The sequence below is a fragment of the Somniosus microcephalus genome, chromosome 13 (assembly GCF_052327205.1).
Source record: "Somniosus microcephalus isolate GS21.2 chromosome 13, FLI_Smic_1.0, whole genome shotgun sequence".
Lineage (NCBI taxonomy): Eukaryota > Metazoa > Chordata > Chondrichthyes > Squaliformes > Somniosidae > Somniosus > Somniosus microcephalus.
Genome location: NC_140999.1, coordinates 164,352,387 through 164,373,644, shown reverse-complemented (window position 1 = coordinate 164,373,644; position 21,258 = coordinate 164,352,387). Strand labels below are relative to the sequence as shown.

At 41.7% G+C, this 21,258-nt stretch overlaps 1 protein-coding gene across 1 annotated transcript in view; it reads right to left on the bottom strand.

Moving 5' to 3' along the window:
- The window catches only part of tm9sf4 (transmembrane 9 superfamily protein member 4), a 55,037-nt gene extending 36,035 nt beyond the window's left edge, over positions 1-19,002 (bottom strand). Inside the window, exons 1-6 of the mRNA XM_086005516.1 lie at positions 18,869-19,002; positions 9,920-10,033; positions 7,670-7,769; positions 6,767-6,935; positions 3,450-3,579; positions 2,298-2,421 (exon numbers count right to left, since the gene is read on the bottom strand). Coding sequence (XP_085861642.1) covers positions 2,298-2,421; positions 3,450-3,579; positions 6,767-6,935; positions 7,670-7,769; positions 9,920-10,033; positions 18,869-18,883 — 652 coding nt within the window. The 5' untranslated portion in view covers positions 18,884-19,002. The remainder of the gene's footprint in view (positions 1-2,297; positions 2,422-3,449; positions 3,580-6,766; positions 6,936-7,669; positions 7,770-9,919; positions 10,034-18,868) is intronic.
- Between the last annotated feature and the right edge of the window lie 2,256 nt (positions 19,003-21,258).

Genomic DNA, 21,258 nt, shown 5'->3' with positions numbered 1-21,258 from the left:
AATGGCCACCTTCTCTGCTGTAAATTTCTATGATTCTATGAACTCCCTGCTCTTCAAATAATGCAATGGATCTTTAACGTCCACCTGAACTAGCAGATGGGGTCTAGTTTTACCATCTCATCTAAAGGACAGCACCTCCAACAGTACAGTGCTCGCTCACTACTGCACTGAAGTACCAGCCTAAATTAGAAGTATTCAGGAATTACCATCCCAAGATCTTGTTTTTCAATTTACAGGAAACTTTGGTTTATCCGGAGGTTGTATGTCCGGAATACTCGATCTAACGGCAAAAATCAGGAGCCGTTTTCTTTAAGTTTTTTTTTAGATCTCGTTCTTTTTTTTTCCCCAGTCAGCCACTGCAAGGTCTGCAGCTATAGCAACAGCTTCAGCTAGAGACGCTTGCAGCTGCAGCCGACTCTTTAGAAGCTGTTGCTAAGCAACAGTGTTTGTTGTCAGATACGGAGATGAAAACCTCTGTATGCTTCAACATTAACTTTGTATGTCCGGCAGTTTTGATAGATCGGCAACACGCCGGTCCCGGAGATCACAAAGTTTCCTGTAGCGTCTAATTCATTAATCTTCCTCTGCAATACCTCAAACAAACCGCTATCTGTGTCACTGGTTCCAACATGAACCACAACCTCGAGCTGCTCTTCATCCCCTATCAGATGTTTATTCACCTGTTCTTCACCCAGATACCAGGGAGGCAAAAAAGAGTGTCTATACTGTAGTGCATGTGCCTTTAAGTCAGAACTACTTTTACAGCTCCTGTATACTGTAAGTACCGGCAGTGACCACACCGGTATATAAGCTTTGCGCATGCCTCTGTACCCCCAGTCTAAAGATTACCCTCCTCCAGTAAAGACCTGTTATTTGTTAATGTACAGCATCCGTGTGATTATTTAATAATAGCGTATTCACTGAACCACGGATCTAACATACACCCTGCCTATAGAATCTGCCTTTACCACCACTATTCTCCTAGTCGATCGATCTCCAAGTAGGCCCTTGCTCCATGGTGCCAAAATGAAACTCAAGACCATCCTCCTCTGTCAGCTCATACTTCCCCAACACTATGTATCTAATGCACAGTTCCAGTACCTTAGTGGTTCTCTGCACCTGCGAGTCTTGTCTCTTTCTGCTGTCCTTGCAAATGGTCACCCACTTCTCTCTACACGATCCCTGCATCCTGAACTGTCTAGCACTGTGTCATAGCCAACGATCCAGAAACCCCTCATCCTCTCTGATGCGTTGGTGTGCAGCCAATTATTGCTTCAGCAGAGTTTCTCTGCGCCACAGACTCTGTTTTCAAACACTTAGTGCAAATGTGCTCCTGCTGGATACAATGAGGATCTACGCTGACCCACAAATCACACTCCACACAAATCACGAGGATAGCCTGCATTGTCATACCCGCATGTCTAACTTAAAAACAGCTAAGGTTCGCCTGAACTCCCATTAGCGCTAAATTAGTGCAAGAATCAAACTCCACGTACTCACTTCACACAAGTATTAGTTATAAAAAATAGCCTCCTGTCCAACTGCAACTGCACCACAGTGTTGAACTCCCACTGAAGCTAAACGCGACACTCTTTTGGCCTTTCACACTTCACTGGCCTCTTTCAGTTTGAACCTTTAGGACTCTTTTTGAAGCCTGAAAGGAAAAGTCAGCTGACAACAGAAACAATGGTGACCAAAATGGGGACTGCAGAGCGATTGAATTACTGTACTGCATCAACATAGATCACAAACATATTATATGTCCACAAGCATTATTTGTGTAGTCCCCAATATTGTTTTTTCACATCACTGAAAACTGAATCGATATAAAGCACATATACAGGAACTGTTAGAGGGATCCAACCTGCTAACTTTGCTCAAAAAGCAGAGCATCCTTCAGTCACAACAAAGGACTAGCAGTAGAGCAAATCAACATTACCATGGAACCAGAAATTTGAACTACATTCTTTTTTCAAAGTTCAATACGATTGTTTGCCACATGACAGCCTATTGAAAATGGAATGCAGCAAAATAAGCACAACATAGGACCAATGTCATTACTGTTAACTACAATGTAGAGGTTACCTGAAGAACATCCCAAGACAAGATTTTTTAAAAGCAGTTTACTGCTTTATACACGAGTCTACACACATGTATAACAGACACAAACCATAGTTTTGATAATGCAAGTCTACAGTATGCTTTGCATTTATTTCTCCATCTTTGTAGTTGTTTGTCTACAAATAAATTATTACATGCAAGCATGCTCAAATTATATCCAGAGATAACGCCATTACCTTCATACTTAACACTTTGCGGTACAACTTCAAAGCGCACAACTCTGAAGGTAGGTTCCTGCTCTTTCTCTATTTCTTCCTTGTGATAATAGACAATGAAGGAGAGATGGTTGTGGAGGTAGAACTGAAAAATAAGAATATGTTGAGTTCCCAATATATGCAAGAGAAGTGTAAGCTTGAGATAAAATATTAGGTATGCCTGTTCTTTCATTTGTATTAACCTGTACTACACCTGCATCTATGTGCACACACACACAAAAAGACAACTGCAAAGGGGGTTCACAATACAGATATAACAGCAGGTAATTACAAAGTTTAATTTATATGTGGCATAGTTTCTATACTGGATGTCTAAAATATTAACCTGGAGATGATGAGTATGATAGCTCATATTTGCCACTCAAAATGAGAAATATAGATGAGAATAACGCATTGGTGTTTATTTTGTTACTGCAATGCAAATGGCATAATTAATTTCTGCCTTGTAAATAACCAGTGTGGAATTACAGTGAGCGATGCTATCGTGTGATCACTTATGCATCTGTATAAAATTCATTATTACTTCAACAGACAACACATTTAGCTGAAGAAACTCAATAATTAAGCATTTGTATGATAAAATCACTAATTTCTAGACTCAAATCTCCACAAAATTCTATTCATCCGTTACCAGCATTCATTTCTTAACAATTTATAAGTGAAATACTTCGAAGCTTCTACTGCAATTTTAAAAATGTTTAATTGCAATAGAAGATTATCTGAAAAGGCAAATATACAGGTATGGGGGAACTTCCATCTTAAAGCAGCCTTTAACAAAGCATGCTTAGGGAATTGTTTAGTATTTTAAGTTTATTTTTCATGTTTCAACACTCAGGACAAAGCCATTCATCTGACATCAACTACAGAACTCACTAGCACGCAGCTTCAGAAAAATAGCGTTGTTTGCTATTTTTTCTCATACTGGGCGCCTATCTAGAAACAATCAACTGAGAAATTTTAGTACTGGTCAAATCACAGTAATAGATAAAAGGTTAGTTCTTTGTTCATTCAACGGGCCAAATGTCCAATTTCATTTCTATATATAATATTTCAGGTTATTAGTGCAGTTGAACTACTTGCTCTGGAAGTCTGCCCGGTTAGTTTTACCTTTACCTTGTTGTTGTCGATAAATCCCAGTCTGTAACCGTGCTCATACTGTACTTCCTTTTCTTTCTTTTTGTCATTGTCATCATGGTTTGGGTAAAATTCTAACCGTGTTGCGACAGGCAGGTTATCTGCAATTCTGTAACAGATAGTTATTCATATACTGGGAAAAGGAATGCCTCAAACTTTACATTCAAAAGATCATAGAAATTACAGCCTCAATAGCCGTGTGGGGTAAAGTATTCCAAGTTCTAATAACCTCTGAAAAAAGTGTCTTCTGACTTCCCCCTTTGTTCTTCTAACCACATTCCCGAGTCTATGCCTCCTGGTCACCAAACAGTGGAAATACTCCTGATCCTTTCAACTTTTCCTAGTTTTGAAAACCTGTTAGATTTGTCCCCTTGGCCTTCTCTGTTCCAGTGACAAAAGCCTCGATTTCTTGAAGCTTTTTTCATAACTATAACCTCTCATTCCTGCTATCATTCTAGTGAATTTTTGCTGAACTGACAGTGTAGTGCTGTTTCTCCAACTCTCATTCCCTTCAAGTGCAGCTGCTACTGGGCACTTGGGGTTGGTGAACTTACCCTGATGCATTAGCTTCAAGTACTCCTTGGTCATGCATAATACAGCAAGTATAAAGCTCTCTATCGCAACAATGCATTAAATTGCAATCTTAGGTGAGCAACAGCTACAGGACAAGTATGATTTTTTTCTATTTTCACACCAGCTTCTCCATGAGACTGCTAACTTAGTGCTCAAGTGCAGGTTATTTTGCACTGGGTATTCATGCCTACTAGGAACTGGGTTGGTGCAAATACATTTCAGGTAGAGCCTGTGCAGCCAGGAGAAAGGAGATGTTTCATCCCAAGTTCTCAGAGGATACGTTCTTAAGCATTTACTAGCAGACGACAGATGAGTTTTGCTAATATTTATCAAAGCTAGAAGGTACGTATCCAGTTGTTATTTTTGTTCCTACATGGTGAAGGCCTATGAAGAAAAATACCCCAAACTAGATACAAATCACCCAATAATTATGTATTCATTCTCTATATCTTTGTAACAGTCAATGATGGTTTTGTCAAAAGTAACTACTGGCCTGGCAAATATTTATCCCTCAAATCAACGCCATTCACAGAATCACACAGAAACCCCACAGTGCAGATAGAGGCCATTTCGGCCCATCGAGCCTGCACCGACACATATCCCACCCGATCCCCGTAACCCCTGCACCAACACATATCCCACCCTATCCCCGTAACCCCATGTATTTAATCCCCCTAACACTAAGGGTCAATTTATCATAGCCAATCAACCTAACCTGCACATCTTTGGACTGTGGGAGGAAACCGGAGCACCCGGAGGAAACCCATTAAAACAGATTATCTGGTCAGTATGACATTGCTGTTTGTGGGAGCTTGCTGTGTGCAAATTGGCTGCCGCGTTTTCTACATTACAACAGTGACTACTCTTCAAAAGTACTTCACTGGCTGTACAGCTCTTTCTGACGCTGAGGTCATGAAAGGCGTGATAAAAACGCAAGCCTTTTTTTAATTTGCAAAATGAACCTAAAAGTGGGGCAGTACATGGTTTAGTTGAGCATGCAATGTTAATGAATTACAAAAGGGGAGGTAAGCACCTCATCAAGAACTGGTAACTTTATGCTTCAGATGTCCAAGAAACATGAATGAGAGCTGACACATTAAGGATGCTCAACCTAAATCAGCTTTTTAAAAGCAAAACCCAAAATTTCTATTCGCGTGGGACAAATTTGTCCATAGGGCAGGCAACGATCAGTGACATATCAGAATTAAATAAATTTAGCCTCAGCCACCAACATTTCTCCTCTTCTTCCCTCAACCATCCATTACTGTTTGGCACAAACTTAATTTATTTTGCTCGCTCACTTTTAGTTCTTTGCTCCAATCTTCCAGTTTATCAGTTCTGAGGGTTGCAAAATGGAACACCTAAATGGTAGCAAAGTGCCCCTTCCTAGGTGGATGGAAAACAGTTATGCGGACTTATCCTCCAGAGTGCCAATATGAAACAGTACGAAGCACCCATTTAGAAATCTACAGCTGAATGGGGATACAGCATCAGCTGTGGAGGTAAAGATTTCTGATTTCAAAACAGGTTAAACTGCACCAGGAAAACTCCAACTATCTGCTTTAATTTGTACGTGTCTGTTTTTTTTTTATAAAAGCCGGGTTGAAAACTCAGATCTGACAATCATTTAAATGCTATTTCCAGTCCCTGGTCAACTGACAAGTCGTTACAATGAAGGGCAGAGAACTAGTAATGCCTTCATCGCCCTGCAGTCAACTCTGCAATTGACCAATCCTGAATAATTTGTTGTTCTTGGCCACTCCAGTTTTCCATGCAAAAAAAAAGACCATCACCACAAGCATGCCTTCTACAAATTAAAGTATTTGAGCTAAGGGTGAGTTTTATCATTCATTTGTTTCAATATTTTTCTTTACACTATGAGCATTCACACATGGATGCGGAAAGACAGCAGAATGATCCGAGTGCTAAGGTTGACGATAGGAAGGAGCTTAATTAAAACAGCCAGCATAAAGGGAAAGACAAGATCGTATTAACAGTCTGTATACTTCTACAGGCCTTAACTCAGTGCACACGGTTGGCTTTCCGCCCTATTTTAACAGCAAGCAGGAGATTAATTAAACCATGTATGTCACATGGGCTTTCTCCAGACTTCACATTGTGGAGAAGGATTACAAGTCTACTGTGCAATGAATAAAGAGATTTTCACCCTCCTGCTGATAAAAACTACTTCTAAATGTACTCTGCACTACAAAATAGGTATCAGCTTCTCCATACCAGTTCCTGTGCATAGACAAAATTTAAATTTTAAAAAAGCTAAAGTTTTGTTGGTTCTTAAAAGGGTAATGGTAGCTTCACTGACGGTGCAGTTGGTCAAGTGACAGTACAGCCATACAAGCCCAAAGATTCCATGTTCAATTCCTGGTTGTGTTGAGTTAGCTAATCTTAATTGGGGCAGGAGTGCAGGTGCTCTCATTGGACTCAGCACCTTCATTCTAGGGAGGGGAAAATAAACCCAGGGTCCTGCTTGCTATCCAACATGTATGTATGTATGTGTGGCCATGCATGCACAGGCCTATAGGTTCAGGCTTAGCTGTGATGTCCCAGGGTGGAAGAACAGCCTACCAATACACAGGTAAGCTCAAGGTAAGGTTCCTTTATGGAAGCAGTATGGTAAAAAAAAAAAGTTCTCTAAAAAAAAAAGTTATCAAACTGCAGGCTGCACACAATCAATGTATTAGAAGAGCAAAAATAGTTACACATACAAATGAACATAATATTCTTCCCGAATCCTTTCTACGACCAGTTTACTTTCAGTTACTTTAAACTTGACAGGTTTGTTTGGCTTGTTACAGAGCACTTCACATTTCTTTTCAATGTTCATATGCAAGTCATATGGTGTATTCACAATCCGATCACCCCTCAACACCTCACCTGTATAATAAAAGAACAAATTTAAGAAGTTATTTCTCTTTTGCATTCCACTTATCTACATCATTATTTCTGGATGTGTAAGATTATTGATGACAGTTACAGGGACCAAATAAAACAGCAGTACCAGACTCTTCCAGCATTGCTTTGTTAAAACAAATTCAGTTCTAGTCTCATGTTTGAAGCATGATGCGCTAACTGGTACTGTATTTAAATTCTCTACACTTTAACATAGGTTTCAGCTCTTAAGTGCCCTATCAGATGCAAAATCAATTAAATTTTTGTGCTGACGAAGCAGTCACTTATCAGTTCACTAACGATCTAACGAACAACAGCAAGTTTTTTCTTAGATTTGAATTGACATTGCAAGCAGCAACCAATGAGTCAGTGTTGTCTTTGGTATCCATGACTAAAATCATTAAAACACTGATCATTTTTCTCCCCACTCAAGAACTATGTTCAATAGTATTCCCGAAAGACTATACTGCATGTATCTATTCATGGCAATCTGCAATTTCACATTTAATTGTCCATCTGAAATTTAACTGAAATTATAAAATGCATTACAAGATTAGGACAAAACATTCAAATCTCCAATAATTTTGCATTTAATATATTGGCCATTCCCTTAACCTCTGAACTCGGCCTGCCAATGGAAGTACGGCACAAGTCAATTAGCATACAAGTTATGTCTTTGTTTATAGCACAAAACATTTTACAGATTATAATAAACTCACCAAGATTTTCTGCCTTGTATTCAATTTTATTTGGCCGACAAAAAGGGAGGGAATAATATTCATATGGGAGCTGTGTCCGCGAGCTAGTCAATTTCACAGCCTGAAACATGAAGATTAAAGGCTCAAGATTTTTTTAATTGGCATTTTATGCAAGTTTACTTATTTTGGTGAAACTAATCACATCCACTTGGGTTCCTGCTTAATAAGACAGCACAAGAACATATATTTCAGATGAAGAAAAACTTATATCATGTTGGTCTATACACTTTTGGTCCAGTTAACAAATTGCATTAATGAGAAACTTATTAATTAATATTTATTAATCTCTGTCTCGTCAGCTTTTGGACTCGACCATTGCAATCAAAACTGACATTCCTGGACAAAACATCCTCCAGTCCTTCGGTCTGAACATTGACTTTAGCAACGTCAGTTCTTGTCTAGTTCCCCATTTTTTTGCCCACTTTTGCCATCCACCTCCCAGTTCATTGACCTCTGTTTTGGAGGGCATTTTTTTTGTGCGCACCTTTCCTTTGCCTTTTCACTGCCTTGTTTAGGTATTTTCACACCCTTTTGTTCTTTGCAAGCCTTTTCATTCCTCATTGAGATGATCATTATACATCGATCACCGGTTTTCACCTATTTACAGCTTTTGAAAAATCCTAGTCACAGAGCAATACTCTTATTAACTGCCTCTACGATAGGAGTCAGCGCTCAGGACTTCACCCGTTGTTTTCACTCTCCCCTGACACTTTTGCTTTGTCCAGTCAGAGGCTAATCTTCCTGTTTCCAGTTCTGATGAAGTGTCTACCCCCTTCTATTGCAAGGGGGTTGGAGTATAAGAGTAAGGACATCTTACTACAATTGTACAGGGCTTTGGTGAGACCACACCTGGAGTACTGTGCACAGTTTTGGTCTCCTTATCGAAGGAAGGATATACTTGCCTTGGAGGCGGTGCAACAAAGGTTCACTAGATTGATTCCTGGGATGAGAGGGTTGTCCTATGATGAGAGATTGGGCCTATACACTCTGAAGTTTAGAAGCATGAGGGGTGATCGCAGTGAAACATACAAGATTCTGAGGGAGCTTGACAGGGTAGATGCTGAGAGGTTGTTTCCCCTGGCTGGAGAGTCTAGAACTAGTGGACAAAGTCTCAGGATAAGGGGTCGGTCATTTAAGACTGAGATGAGGAAGAATTTCTTCACTCAGAGGGTTGTGAATCTTTGGAATTCTCTACCCCAGAGGGTTGCGGATGCTCAGTTGTTGAGTATATTCAAGGCTGAGAGAGATAGATTTTTGGACTCTCGGGGAGATCAAGGGATACGGGGATCCGACGGGAATGTGAAGTTGAGGTCGATGATCAGCCATGATCTTATTGAATGGTGGAGCAGGCTCGAGGGGCCATATGGCCTACTCCTGCTCCTATTTCTTATGTTCTTTTGTTCTAATGAACTATATAATTATCATCCTAGCATGCACATATCTCAAGCAGCCTGTGTGACTACTTCAAAAACCAAAATCTTGGTAAAGAGTTTTGATAGTGGGGAGAAATGGTTTGTGATTCAGAAACAAATCATATGTCCTCATTCCTGCTTCCTACACTAGGTGCAGGCTTTGGAGCTGCCAGGTAGGGAAAAATCTAGTCATTATCCCCAACTGCTCCATAGCCAACTTCTATCTACAACGACTTACACTTAGTATATCTTGCTTGACATATGCAGATCAACAGAAGAAACTTGATGTTGAAAACATTCTACACATCGACTTTTCTTCTGTTAAAAAGTGCCACAGTCCAGCTGTTTCAGCCAGCGGCTGCACCGCAACTAGAATAGATAATAAAAAAACTTTTGTACAGGATTGCATGTCAACTGTAGGAGGGTGAGGTTCGTCAGGAGACTCTGACATTTTCTGCAAGTTTTCCTACGGTGTGTAGGCTTCAAGGCTATCCTGCATGGGCCATTTAGTGACCAGGACGCCTATCGGCCAACTCAGACATCTAGTGGAATTCAGAATATTTTGTGCGCCAACAGACATTGCGCCTAACAGAATTAAATTTAAATCTGAAATTTGTTTAACATACTAAGTGATTTATTATAGGGAGAAAAGTCTTGCGGTTTTTCCATTTAGGTGGGCAAACTATTAAATCAGTGAAACAGCAGTTTCCCACCTATGGGCAATTAGGGATGAGCAATAAATGTCAGCCTTACCAGCAACGCCCACATCTCATGACTAAAAAATAGCATGCTCGCTTACCTTAATTTCCACAAGATAATTTTGATGAAAGTCCATTGGTGCCACACCTGGTACATAAAAAGAATATGAAGTCTGCAGGACTAACAGAAGCACCAATGGCCAGATTAATATTGCCTGAAAAATAAGGGATGAAAACTGGTTAGGGTCTGTATGCATATGGGTCTGACAAGATCAGAAGTGCTCAGATTATCAGAAATTTTGAACAAACAAAATAAAAATTTGTTCAAGAATATCAAAATTTGCATGGTTATTCACTACTACCTGAAGCAAATTTAGGATTTTAATAAACATGCAATGCTGCACAAAGGAGAATGCTGCGATGGCCTAGAAGTCTCCTCAGTGAGCAGTAGAGTTCCCTCTAGCTGAAGTACTCCATTCTCTATGTGCAGCCCCTTCCATCCCTGCTGCTGCAGGTGGAAATGCAAACACACCAGGCTGGAATAAACCTTCTGCATGGCACACTTGAAATGTATCAACAAGGTCATCTGCAGAGTTAGTGTTGTTGCACCAAGCAGGAAACTCCATTCTCAACTTGCAGCAGAGGCGGCGCAGAGGGTTCCATAGTATGTAATTAAGCAGTTCATCAAAACACAAAATGTTGGACACCCCTGTGGTACGAGATCTGCCAAGTTGCAATGGTGCAGTACCAGTTTCAGATTACTTCAGCAAGAGGGCGCTCTACTACTCACTGAGGAGCTCTAGTGGCACAAACTCAGTACTACAATATTGTACCAGGCAGATCCCAGTCCAAATTCTGCAGGCCACTTTCAGAAGGTCTGCTCTGCTAGCCACACTCTGGTAATTAGGCTCATTAAATGCACTCTGGTTCTCTGAATATCCTAAATTGTGTCATCTTTCTCATTTGTCACTAAATTGTCATTTTTATTATAATATAAACCTCATTTAAAAAAATGAATGAAACGGGAGAACTGGTGGTGCAGTGGGTTTTCGACTATCCTTTCACCTCTGGAACCCAGGTTGAAAATCCAACTGAAACTAATGGGATGAAGTTTTTTTTTGTCTGTTGCCTGTAGGGTCCAACATAAAATATGAGTCTCAACAGTGTCAACCCAGTTCTTAGTGAGCTCCAGTCCACGGTACAGAACTGCTCCTAACAGACACTAAATTGATAGTTATGGAAAATTAAAACTGATGATGGGGTGCTTGGAGATTGGAGCCAAGGTACATTATTGGGACGAAATAGAGGGAATTTTACTATCTAACTATACCATACCTGATCTGAAAGTATTGGTACTAAGTGACTGAAAGAACGTCCATTACCCTGTTCCAACATCCCTCACCTGGATACAGAAATTCATACAAAAAAATTAACTGAATTCTCAATAAAATAAACCGCAAAAACTACAGTTGCGCGTTAGATACAAAGCAAAGCATCCCTACCTTAAAAAGCAAGTTAGGTGAACAAAACACAACTCATTGATCAAAAAAAAAGCTCCGGATTAAATTCGGAGAATATCTGTTTTATGAAAAGTAAGTGATATGGTTGATTTACTCAAGGTGTTTTGGAGATCAATGACAAACTCAGATGTAAATGAACTGAGATTAACTTAAAAGCTCATTACCTTTCCCATTTGTCACTAAGTTTGAAAGTACGTATACCCCACTGTTAATTCAAAGTTGCCTAATTCAAACTTTTGAGTAAAAGACTACAGGAAACTTTGGTTTATCTGGAGGTTAACTGTCCGGAATGCTCGAGCCACCAGCAAAAATCAGGAGCCGTTTCGTTAGGTTTTTTTTCCTTTTTGTTGCTTTTTTCTCACCAGTCAGGCTCTGCAAGGTCTCACTGAAGCTGTTGCTAAGCTACAGAGACGCTTGCAAGGTACGGCCAACTGTTTAGAAGCTGTCGCAACAGGGTTTGTTGCCAGATACGGAGCTCAAAATCTCCGTATGTTTCAACATTAGCGCTGGTTTGTCCGGCAGTTTTGATGGGACGGCAACAGCTCGTCCCGTCGGTGCCGGATAGCACAAAGTTTCCTGTACTTTGAATTAACAGTATACTTACTTCCAACTTTTTACAGCACATGCTAATTCCAAATGAATAAAAACAGTGCTTAGTGATGGGTAAAACTGTGCTGAAATGTAACTGTTTGAACTATACAAGACTGTTTTAATGATTTACCACAAAGTTTAAGAATCAATTTATCCCTTTACATTTTCATCCTCGGAGTCACTTATTGAGTCAACTGCAATTAGTTCCACTTCATTTAGTGTATAAACAAGAATAGACCTGGGATTCGGTTTCCCTCCTTTCCCCCCTGCTTCCCACAAAATGGTAACAACCATTGAGATCTCAACAAGTGGACTTAAATCAAGATTACATCGTAGCACAAACCATTGCCAAACACTAGAATACAGCTTGGATCTCAATTTACACATTTAAAAGTTTGGTATAACTACTTAGCTTATTTTAAAATTGAGCTGAACACCAGGATCAACATCCAAGAACAATGATTACTGCTCAATGGGATGAGCCAGCCAAATGAAAACTGCTGCATACCTCACCTGAACAGCAGTTTGCTAGCCAGATCATCAATGGGCTATTTTTCAGTCAAAAAAGTTGAAGTTTAAAAAAAATTACAAGAAAAACAGAAGTGTTTATGGGCCTTTGTACTTCAGATTCAAACTGCATCTCTGCTCCCACTAAATATTCTTCTTCTCCAAACGGTATCAGTAGTCACTTTACAAAAAAACTACAATTAATCAACAATTTTTGTTTAAACAATAGTATGGAAAAGAGAGCACTTCAAGCTTATCTATCAAAATCCAAGCCAATATGCATTCTTGAAAGGCAGCTCGTGGACTTTTGTGAGGACACAATAATGGAGCAGCGTTAAATGAGTAATATGATTTATTTATTGCTTGACCGTCAAAAAAAAAAATCCCCAACCAGATCACTCAGCTCACAGCTAAAGTGCGACCTCATAGGATCAAAAATGAACAGATGTGGAATATCTTAATTGATTAGATAATAGAACAGTTAATCGTAATGATATTTTAAAATAGGCAGCTGCGATCGATCTTTCAGATCACCCCGATAAAGATACTGCAAGTAGAGTATACAACTTTGTAGATGATGTCTAGTTATGTGGGAAAGGAAGATGCTACTATTCAAAGAGAACTATGTTTAATAACCAGGCAAGTGGCAGTCAACAATGAGAAACATAACACAATCTATTCTAAAGACAGCAAATACAATTGCAAAGGGAATTCTTTTCTTTAACTGCAGCAAGAAAGATATTTAGCTGTGCAATTTGACCACATGATGAAACGCTCTCATTATCCAGCAGCAATTTCAAAGAGAAACATTTTCTTTGGGTGTACAAGTGGAACCATAGAGCGCACACTGGTGCGACCATACCTGGAGTACTGTACACAGCTTTCATCATAATTGTAAAAAGCTAGGTATTGAAAAGGACACAAAGGCACAAAATTCATACGCTAGGTAATAAGCCAATGAACTACAAAGAGCTACTAAGATAGATGTATTGAATTTATTGCAATAGAAGAGGTGGACACGCTTTTAAAAATCGCAAAAGGCAATCAATAGATAATGGTAGAGAAGGCATGATTATAAGCTAAATAAACCTTGGCCAAGGGTCAACTACTTCACACTTGGCTTGTTATTTTTTGGACAGACCAGGTGATACTAAATTGGGGGGGGGTGGGGGCATATAGTTAATAATGTGGAGGACTACCCCAAAATACATGAAGACATAAGCAGCCTTGCAGAGTGGGCAGATAAATGGCAAAGTAAATTCAATACAGCAAAGTGTAAATTGGTTCATTTTGATAGGAGGAATAAGGAGGTCACTTATTCCCTGGAAGCCAAGAACTAAATGGGATAGAGGAGCAAAGAGATATGGGAATACAGGTAGCACTGCAAGTTAGTTAAGTCCATATAAAGGGTGCAAACAAAATACTGGGGTTTATTTCGAGGGGAATAGAATAGAAACGCAAGGATGTAATGTTAAATGTATATAGAATGGTGGTTAGACCACACTTGGGAGTACTGTTTGCAGTTCTGGGCTCCATACTACAAAAAGGATATTGAAGCACTGGAGAATATGCAGAACAGATTTACAATGATGTTACCAGAATCGAGAGGAAAGACTGAGCAGGTTGGGGCTCCATTCTCTGGAAAAGAGAAGACTATTTAAGAAACAGGGGAAGAGAGAAAACGGGGAACTACAGACCTGTTAGCCTCACATCAGTAGTTGGGAAAATGCTGGACTCTATTATAAAGGATGCAATAACTGGGCACTTAGAAATTAATAGTAAGATTGGGCAGTGTCAACATGGATTTATGAAAGGGAAATCCTGTTCGACAAACCTATTGGAGTTCTTTGAAGATGTAACTAGTGGAGTAGACAAAGGTGAACTGGTAGATGTGGTGTAATTGTATTTTCAGAAGGCCTTCGATAAGGTCCCACACAAGAGGTTGGTGAACAAAATTAGGGCACTTGGAATTGGGGATAATATACTAGCATGGATTGAGAATTGGTTAACAGACTTTTTCAGGATGGCAGGCTGTGACTAGTGGGGTGCAGCAAGGATCGGTGCTTGGGCCCCAGCTATTCACAATCTATATCAATGATTTGGATGAGGGGACTAAATGTAACATTTCCAAATTTGCTGATGATACAAAGCTAGGTGGCAGTGTCAGTTGTGAAGAGGATGTGAAGAGGCTTCAAGGGGTTCTCGACACGCTCAGTGAGTGGGCGAGAACATGGCAGATGGAATATAATGTGGATAAATGTGAAGTTATCCACTTTGGTAGAAAAAACAGAAAGGCAGAGTATTTCCTAAATGGTGAAAGATTGGGGAATGCAGGTGCTCAAAGGGACCTGGGTGTCCTTGTACGAGTCACTGAAAGTGAATGTGCAGGTGCAGCAAGCCATTTGGAAGGCAAATGGTATGCTGGCCTTCATTACAAGAGGATTTGAGTACAGGAGTAAAGAAGTCTTACTCCAATTATATAGGGCCTTGGTGAGACCACACCTGGAGTACGGTGTACAGTTTTGGTCTCCTTACCTAAGGAAGGATATACTTGCCATAGAGGGAGTGCAACAAAGGTTCACGAGATTGATTCCTGGGATGGCAGGACTGTCGTATGAGAAGAGATTGAGTAAACTAGGCCTGTATTCTCATGAATTCAGAAGAATGAGAGGGGATCTCATTGAAGCATACAAAATGATTACAGGGCTTGATAGGATGGATGCTGGGAGAATGTTTCCCTTGGCTGGGGAGTCTAGAACCAGGGGCCACAGCCTCAGGATAAAGGGTAGACCATTCAGGACTGAGATGAGAAAAAATTTCTTCACAGAGGGTGGTGAATCTTTGGAATTCTCTACCCCAGAGGGCTGTAGAGGCTCAGTCATTGGGTATATTCAAAACAGAAGTCGATAGATTTCTGACTAGTAAAGGCATCAAGGGATATGGCGATAGGGCCGGTGAATGGAGCTGAGGCAGAAGATCAGTCATGATCTCAATGAATGGCGGAGCAGGCTCGAAGGGCTGAATGGCCTACTCCTGCTCCTATTTCTTATGTTCCTCCTATAAGATGCTCCTTAAAACCTACCTCTGACAAAGCTTTTGGTCATCTGCCCTAATATCTCCTTATGTGGCTGGGTGTCAAATTTTGTTTTATAATGCTCCTGTGAAGCACCTTGGGACTTTTAACTACGCTAAAGGCACTATATAAATACAAGTTGTTGTTGACTTGGTGCATCCACAAGGGAGAAGGAAATAGAAGGATACAGGTTAGTTTGGGAAGAGGTAATTAGAACAGGCAGAGGCTTGTGTGGAGTATAAACATTGGCATAGGCCAGTTGGGCTAAATGGCCTGTTTCTGTGCTGCACATTCTATGTAAACCCAGCAGTACTGTGGGAGTGCTGCACTGTCGGAGGTGCTGTCTTTTGGACAAGACGTTAAAGAGGCCCCGTCTACTCTCTCAGGTGGACATAAAAGATCCCATGGCACTATTTTGAAGAGGAGCAGGGGAGTTATCCCTGGAGTCCTGGCCAATATTTATCTCTCAATCAACATCACTAAAAACAGATTATCTGGCCATTATCACATTGCTGTTTGTGGGAGCTTGCTGTACGCACATTGGTTACTGCGTTTCCTACATTGCAACAGTGACTACACTTCAAAAAGTACTTCATTGGCTGTAAAGCGCTTTGGGACATCCGGTGGTCGTGAAAGGCGCTATATAAATACACGTCTTTCTTTTTAATAGTCAACCCACTTTACATGCCTGCAACAGCGAGTCTCACCATAAGGAGCCCTTCTTAAAAAAAAATGTTCCTTGTCCCAGCTGGAGATGAAGAAGTCTGATGGGTATGATTTAGCAGAATTGAATTAAATGTGTACACAGCTAAAAAAAAACTAAGGGTGGTGATAGTATCAGCTGGCATTACTTCAACTGTTACACTTCTGGAATCAGATGATCTGCCATGCAAATTAGCAGGACTCAACTTTTAAATATGTCCAACAAATAATGAGGAAAGTATCAGGACAGATAGTCAAGTCAACTATCATCTCTGTAATATTTTGTTAAGAAAAGGATCCTCCTGCAATTTAGGACTGATGTCCAAGAACTACTTCAACACACATGGAATGGACTTCCAGTTACAGTAATGGAGGCAAAAACATTGGAATCATTTAAGAAACAACTGGATTCCAAGGATTGTTCTGGCTAGAAGCTAATGGCCTTCCACATCTGCATTTACTTTGATGGTTAGACTTTTATGTTTATGCATTAAACATCAGGTAAATAAATAAGATTCTTCAGAGATCACCAAAATTGATGTGCATAGATATCAAAATAGGAATACATTTTTCAGACTCTGGCAAGATGCCTTCAATGCTTTCATAAATTGACAAAAAAACAAAAATACTGATGACCATTTGCAAGCATTCCGGTGAATAAGCTAGCCAAAACTGTAGCCAGAATACTTAACACTCAAGTGGAAATTGTATATAAAACTAACTATATATTCAGAATTACTATCCTGATATAGGTTTGCCTGACTGTTTAGTGTCCAGATGTTGAACACTTCCAGACTATAAACATGCAATTGCTCCGAGTAGGTTTCAGTTTTATTCATTAAACCACAGGGATTAGTGCTGGGACCACTGCTGTTCACAATTTATATTAACGATTTAGAAGTTGGAATCAAAAACACAATTTCGAAATTTGTGGACGACACCAAATTTGGAGGGGGGTAGATAGTCAATATTGAGGAGGACTGCAGCAAATTACAAGACAACATTAATAAACTTGCAGAATGGGCATATAATTGGCAAATGAAATTCAACACAGATAAATGTGAGTATTACATTTTGTAAGAGAAATAGGGAGGTCACACATTAATTGGAAAATAAGAATTTAAATGGGGTAGAGGAGCAAGGGGATCTCGGAGTAGAAATACACAAATCACTGAAAGTATCGACACAGGTTAACAAGGCCATTAAAAAAAGCAAACCAGCACTAGGGTTTATTTCTAGAGGAATAGATTTGAAAAGTAGGGAAGTTATGCTAAACTTGTATCAAACCTTGGTTAGATCACACTTAAGAGTACTGCGTACAATTCTGGTCACCATATTATAAAAGGGATATAGAGGCACTGAAGAGGGTGCAGAGAAGATTTATAAGGATGATACCAGAAATGTGAGGGCATACCTATCAGGAAAGGATGAACAGGCTGGGTCTCTAAGCTGGGGGGAGGTGGTGACCTAATAGAGGTCTTTAAAAATCATGAAAGGTTTTGTTGGGAGTGGCTACAGAGTATTTCCACTTGTGGGGAAGAGCAGAACTGGAGGCCATCAATATAAGATAGTCACCAAGAAATCAAAGAGAGAATTCAGAAGGAACTTCCTTACTCAGAGTGGTGAGAATGTGAAACACACTACCACAAGGAGTGTTTGAAGCGAATAGTATAGATGCATTTAAGGGGCAGTTAGATAAGCATATGATGGAGAAGGGAATAGAGGGTTATACTGATAAGAGTTAGATGAGGAAAGATGGGAGGAGGCTCGAGTACTACATAAATGCCAGCATAGACTGGTTGGGCCAAATGGCCTGTTTCTGTGCCATATATCTTATGTAATCCTACGTAACCAGGCACCTTGAAAATAGCAAATAATCTCTATACTCCTGGGGAGGAAAAAACTAAACAATGCCAAACAGCTCCCTGCAAATACTGACATATTATCAGAAAACCCGGGGGGGGGGGGGGGGGGGGGGAAGACTGAATCCCATGAAATGAAAAATCGAACTATTATGTGCAGTCCTTGCCTATATACAATTTTTTTTATAAACTTGCAATAACTCTATTTGCAACCACGTTTAACCTTTCAATCCAACCATTTAACGTTAACAAATTTGATGCGCCTCAGCTTTTTAAACAAAAGTACTTGTACAACTATTTGCGTAAAATGCAACGACTAAACATTATTATGCCGTGAAGTCCACTTTCGTTAAGGATTTTTAGTTATAGCCCAGCACGGGGCGAGGATGGGTTAGTACCGCATTCCTAAAGTTAAAAAAGTGACCCGTCGAAAATATGCTGAGGGAAGGTTTGCTGAGGAAAGGAGGAGGGGGGAGAAAGAGGGCTGATACACCAGCTACTGTGAGGGGGCAAACGGAACAGCAAAGCAGCGCCGGGCCCCGCTCTGTTCTGTTCTGTTTCCACAGCTGCTGCTGCTGCTTCCTTCGAGCACCTGATCAAATGCAGCCGAGAGCCGGTCTCTTAGGCCATCGCTCGCTGACAGGAGCAACGCGCTCAACAACACCGCCGCTTCATTCTGGAACACCGCGGCCTCCCACTACCCCTGGTCATGCCCACTTTACCCTCTCCCCACTGACAACGAGCAAAGGGGTTGTTGGTTGAAAGGGGGGGGGGGGGGGACACTTTTCCTCTTACCCTCCTCTGCGCCATCTTGGAATCCACGTGTCATCAGTAACGTCATCGGATGTGAGGTCAGACCCTCCCTCCCAATGGCTGCTTGCTGGTGGTGACGTTTCAACACTTTGAATTGCACCTTTGCTGAAGGGTTGAGCAGCAGCAACTGAGTTCTTGCTTATGGCTGTGGTTTTTTTTTGGTTAAGCGTTTGCAGTTGAGTGTACTCTTTTGTAAAAAAAAAAGCCATTTATTTTCTCCCTGTGATTGCAGTGCCTGTTGTTTCCCCAACCTTACTGAGGGTGCATCTACACATTAGCTCAGAGTCACTTCTCACTGACACTACAGCTACAGTTTGAAAAAGAAGTCATGGGATCATAGAATGACACATCAAAGAAGGAGGCCATTCAGCCCATCGTGCCTGTGCCGACTCTTTGAAAGGTCCATCCAAATAGCTCCACTCCCCTGCTCTTTCCCCATAGCCCAGCATTTTCTGATTTTTCAAGTATCCAATTCCCTTTTGAAAATTATTGAATCTGTTTTCACCACCCTTTCAGGCAGTGCATTCCAGATCATAACAACTTGCTGCGTAAAAAATGTTATTCTCATTTCGCTTCTTGTTCTTTTGCCAATTATCTTAAATCTCTGTCCTCTGGTTACCGACCTTCCTGCCACTGGAAACAGTTTCTCCTTATTTACTCTATCGAGTACCTCTATCAAATCTCCTCTTCTCCTCTGCTCTAAAGAGAACTAGTGCATCTTGACCGAACAGTAATGAATAGAGGAGATGGAATGTACCTTTTACTATTTACTGAGTAAATGGGTGGACATTACAGCACATTGTCTGCATGGCAGAACCTGAAACTGAAAGTGAAAGACAAAGTAAAACCGAGCCCCCCAGCACCCCCTTCAGGTAACACCCGGGAACTGGGACAAATTAATTGAAGCAAAACTCAAAACACAACACTCCTTTCCCCCAGATAAAACCCCTTAGTCCTCCAGGCGTCTGGGACGGAATCTAACCCGACTTGAGCGCCGCTGGACAGGCATAGTTGGGGTGCCACTGTTAGCTGCAGGAAAACCTTCCTCCGTGGCTGATGACTCCGTGACACCTTCTGTCGATGTGGCTTCCGTCATTGTTGCAGGAAGCACACCGTCACTGCCTGGCAGAGGCGGCGGAGACAATGGCCTAGCCTGTGACGTCTCTGTTACTCTCACCGGAGTACGACCCCGTAGCTGGTCTACGTGGCGTCTGTGTAGCTGGCCATCAGGTGTACGGATGTTGTACGACAGGGGACCCGTGGCCTGCTCCACCACGGCAGGCATCCATTTGTCTCCTCCTGCATAGCAACGGGCAAACACAGTCTCTGACGGCTCGAACTGCCTGGCGGTGCCCTGGTGCTTCTTAGCCAGCTCCTCTTGCTTTGTGTGCATCTCATCCCTGTAGTCCGGGTGTTGCCGGTCCAGTGCAGTCACCAGCCGGCGACCCATCAGCATCTCGGCAGGACTCTTCCCCGTTGCTGAGTTTGGTGTGGTATGCTGTGATAACAGGAACCTCGCCAATCTGTTTTGCCAGTCCCCCACCGATATCCTCACCAGTGCCTCTTTTGTGGTTTGCACCATCCTCTCTGCCTGCCCGTTAGAGGAGGGGTGATAGGGCGCTGTGGTCACGTGGCGGATCCAGTTTCTGCTTGCAAAAGCCTTGAACTCCGCTGACGTGAAGGCTGCTCCATTGTCCAAAACCAGCACATCGGGGACCCCATGTGTGGCAAACAGCAAACGCAACGCGTTGATCACTGCACTGGATGTCATGGAGCTCATGATAGCCACCTCCAGCCATTTCGAATGAGAATCCACCACTATCAAAAAGACCTTCCCCTGAAATGGCCCTGCAAAGTCAATGTGGAGTCTTGACCATTTACGAGTGGTCCACTCCCAGGGGTGAAGGGGAGCCTTGGATGGGCTATGGCGAGTCAGCTGACATGTCTCACAGCTCTTTACCACCTCCTCCACGTCTCGGTCCAACCCCGGCCACCAGACGTAGCTTCTCGCCAACGCCTTCATGTGCACAATCCCAGGGTGTGAGTCATGCAGCATTTTCAGCACCTCCTCTCTTGCGGCGGCAGGAACCACCACACGGCTTCCCCAGAGCACGCAGTTCTTGTGTGCAGACATTTCATGGCGCCTCTGAACGAAGGGCTTGAAATGCTCCTCCTGGACCTCAGAGGGCCAGCCATGCAGCAGCCAGCGTAGCACCCGTGATAAGACTGGATCTTTCTGTGTGAGGCTGCCAATCCGCTGGGCATGGAGTGGAGCCTCCGGAACCTCCCCCAGTAGCAGCACCTCCAGGGGTGGTGGCGTCTCAGCCATCGGCCGGTTCAAAGGCAAGCGACTCAGAGCATCAGCATTAGCC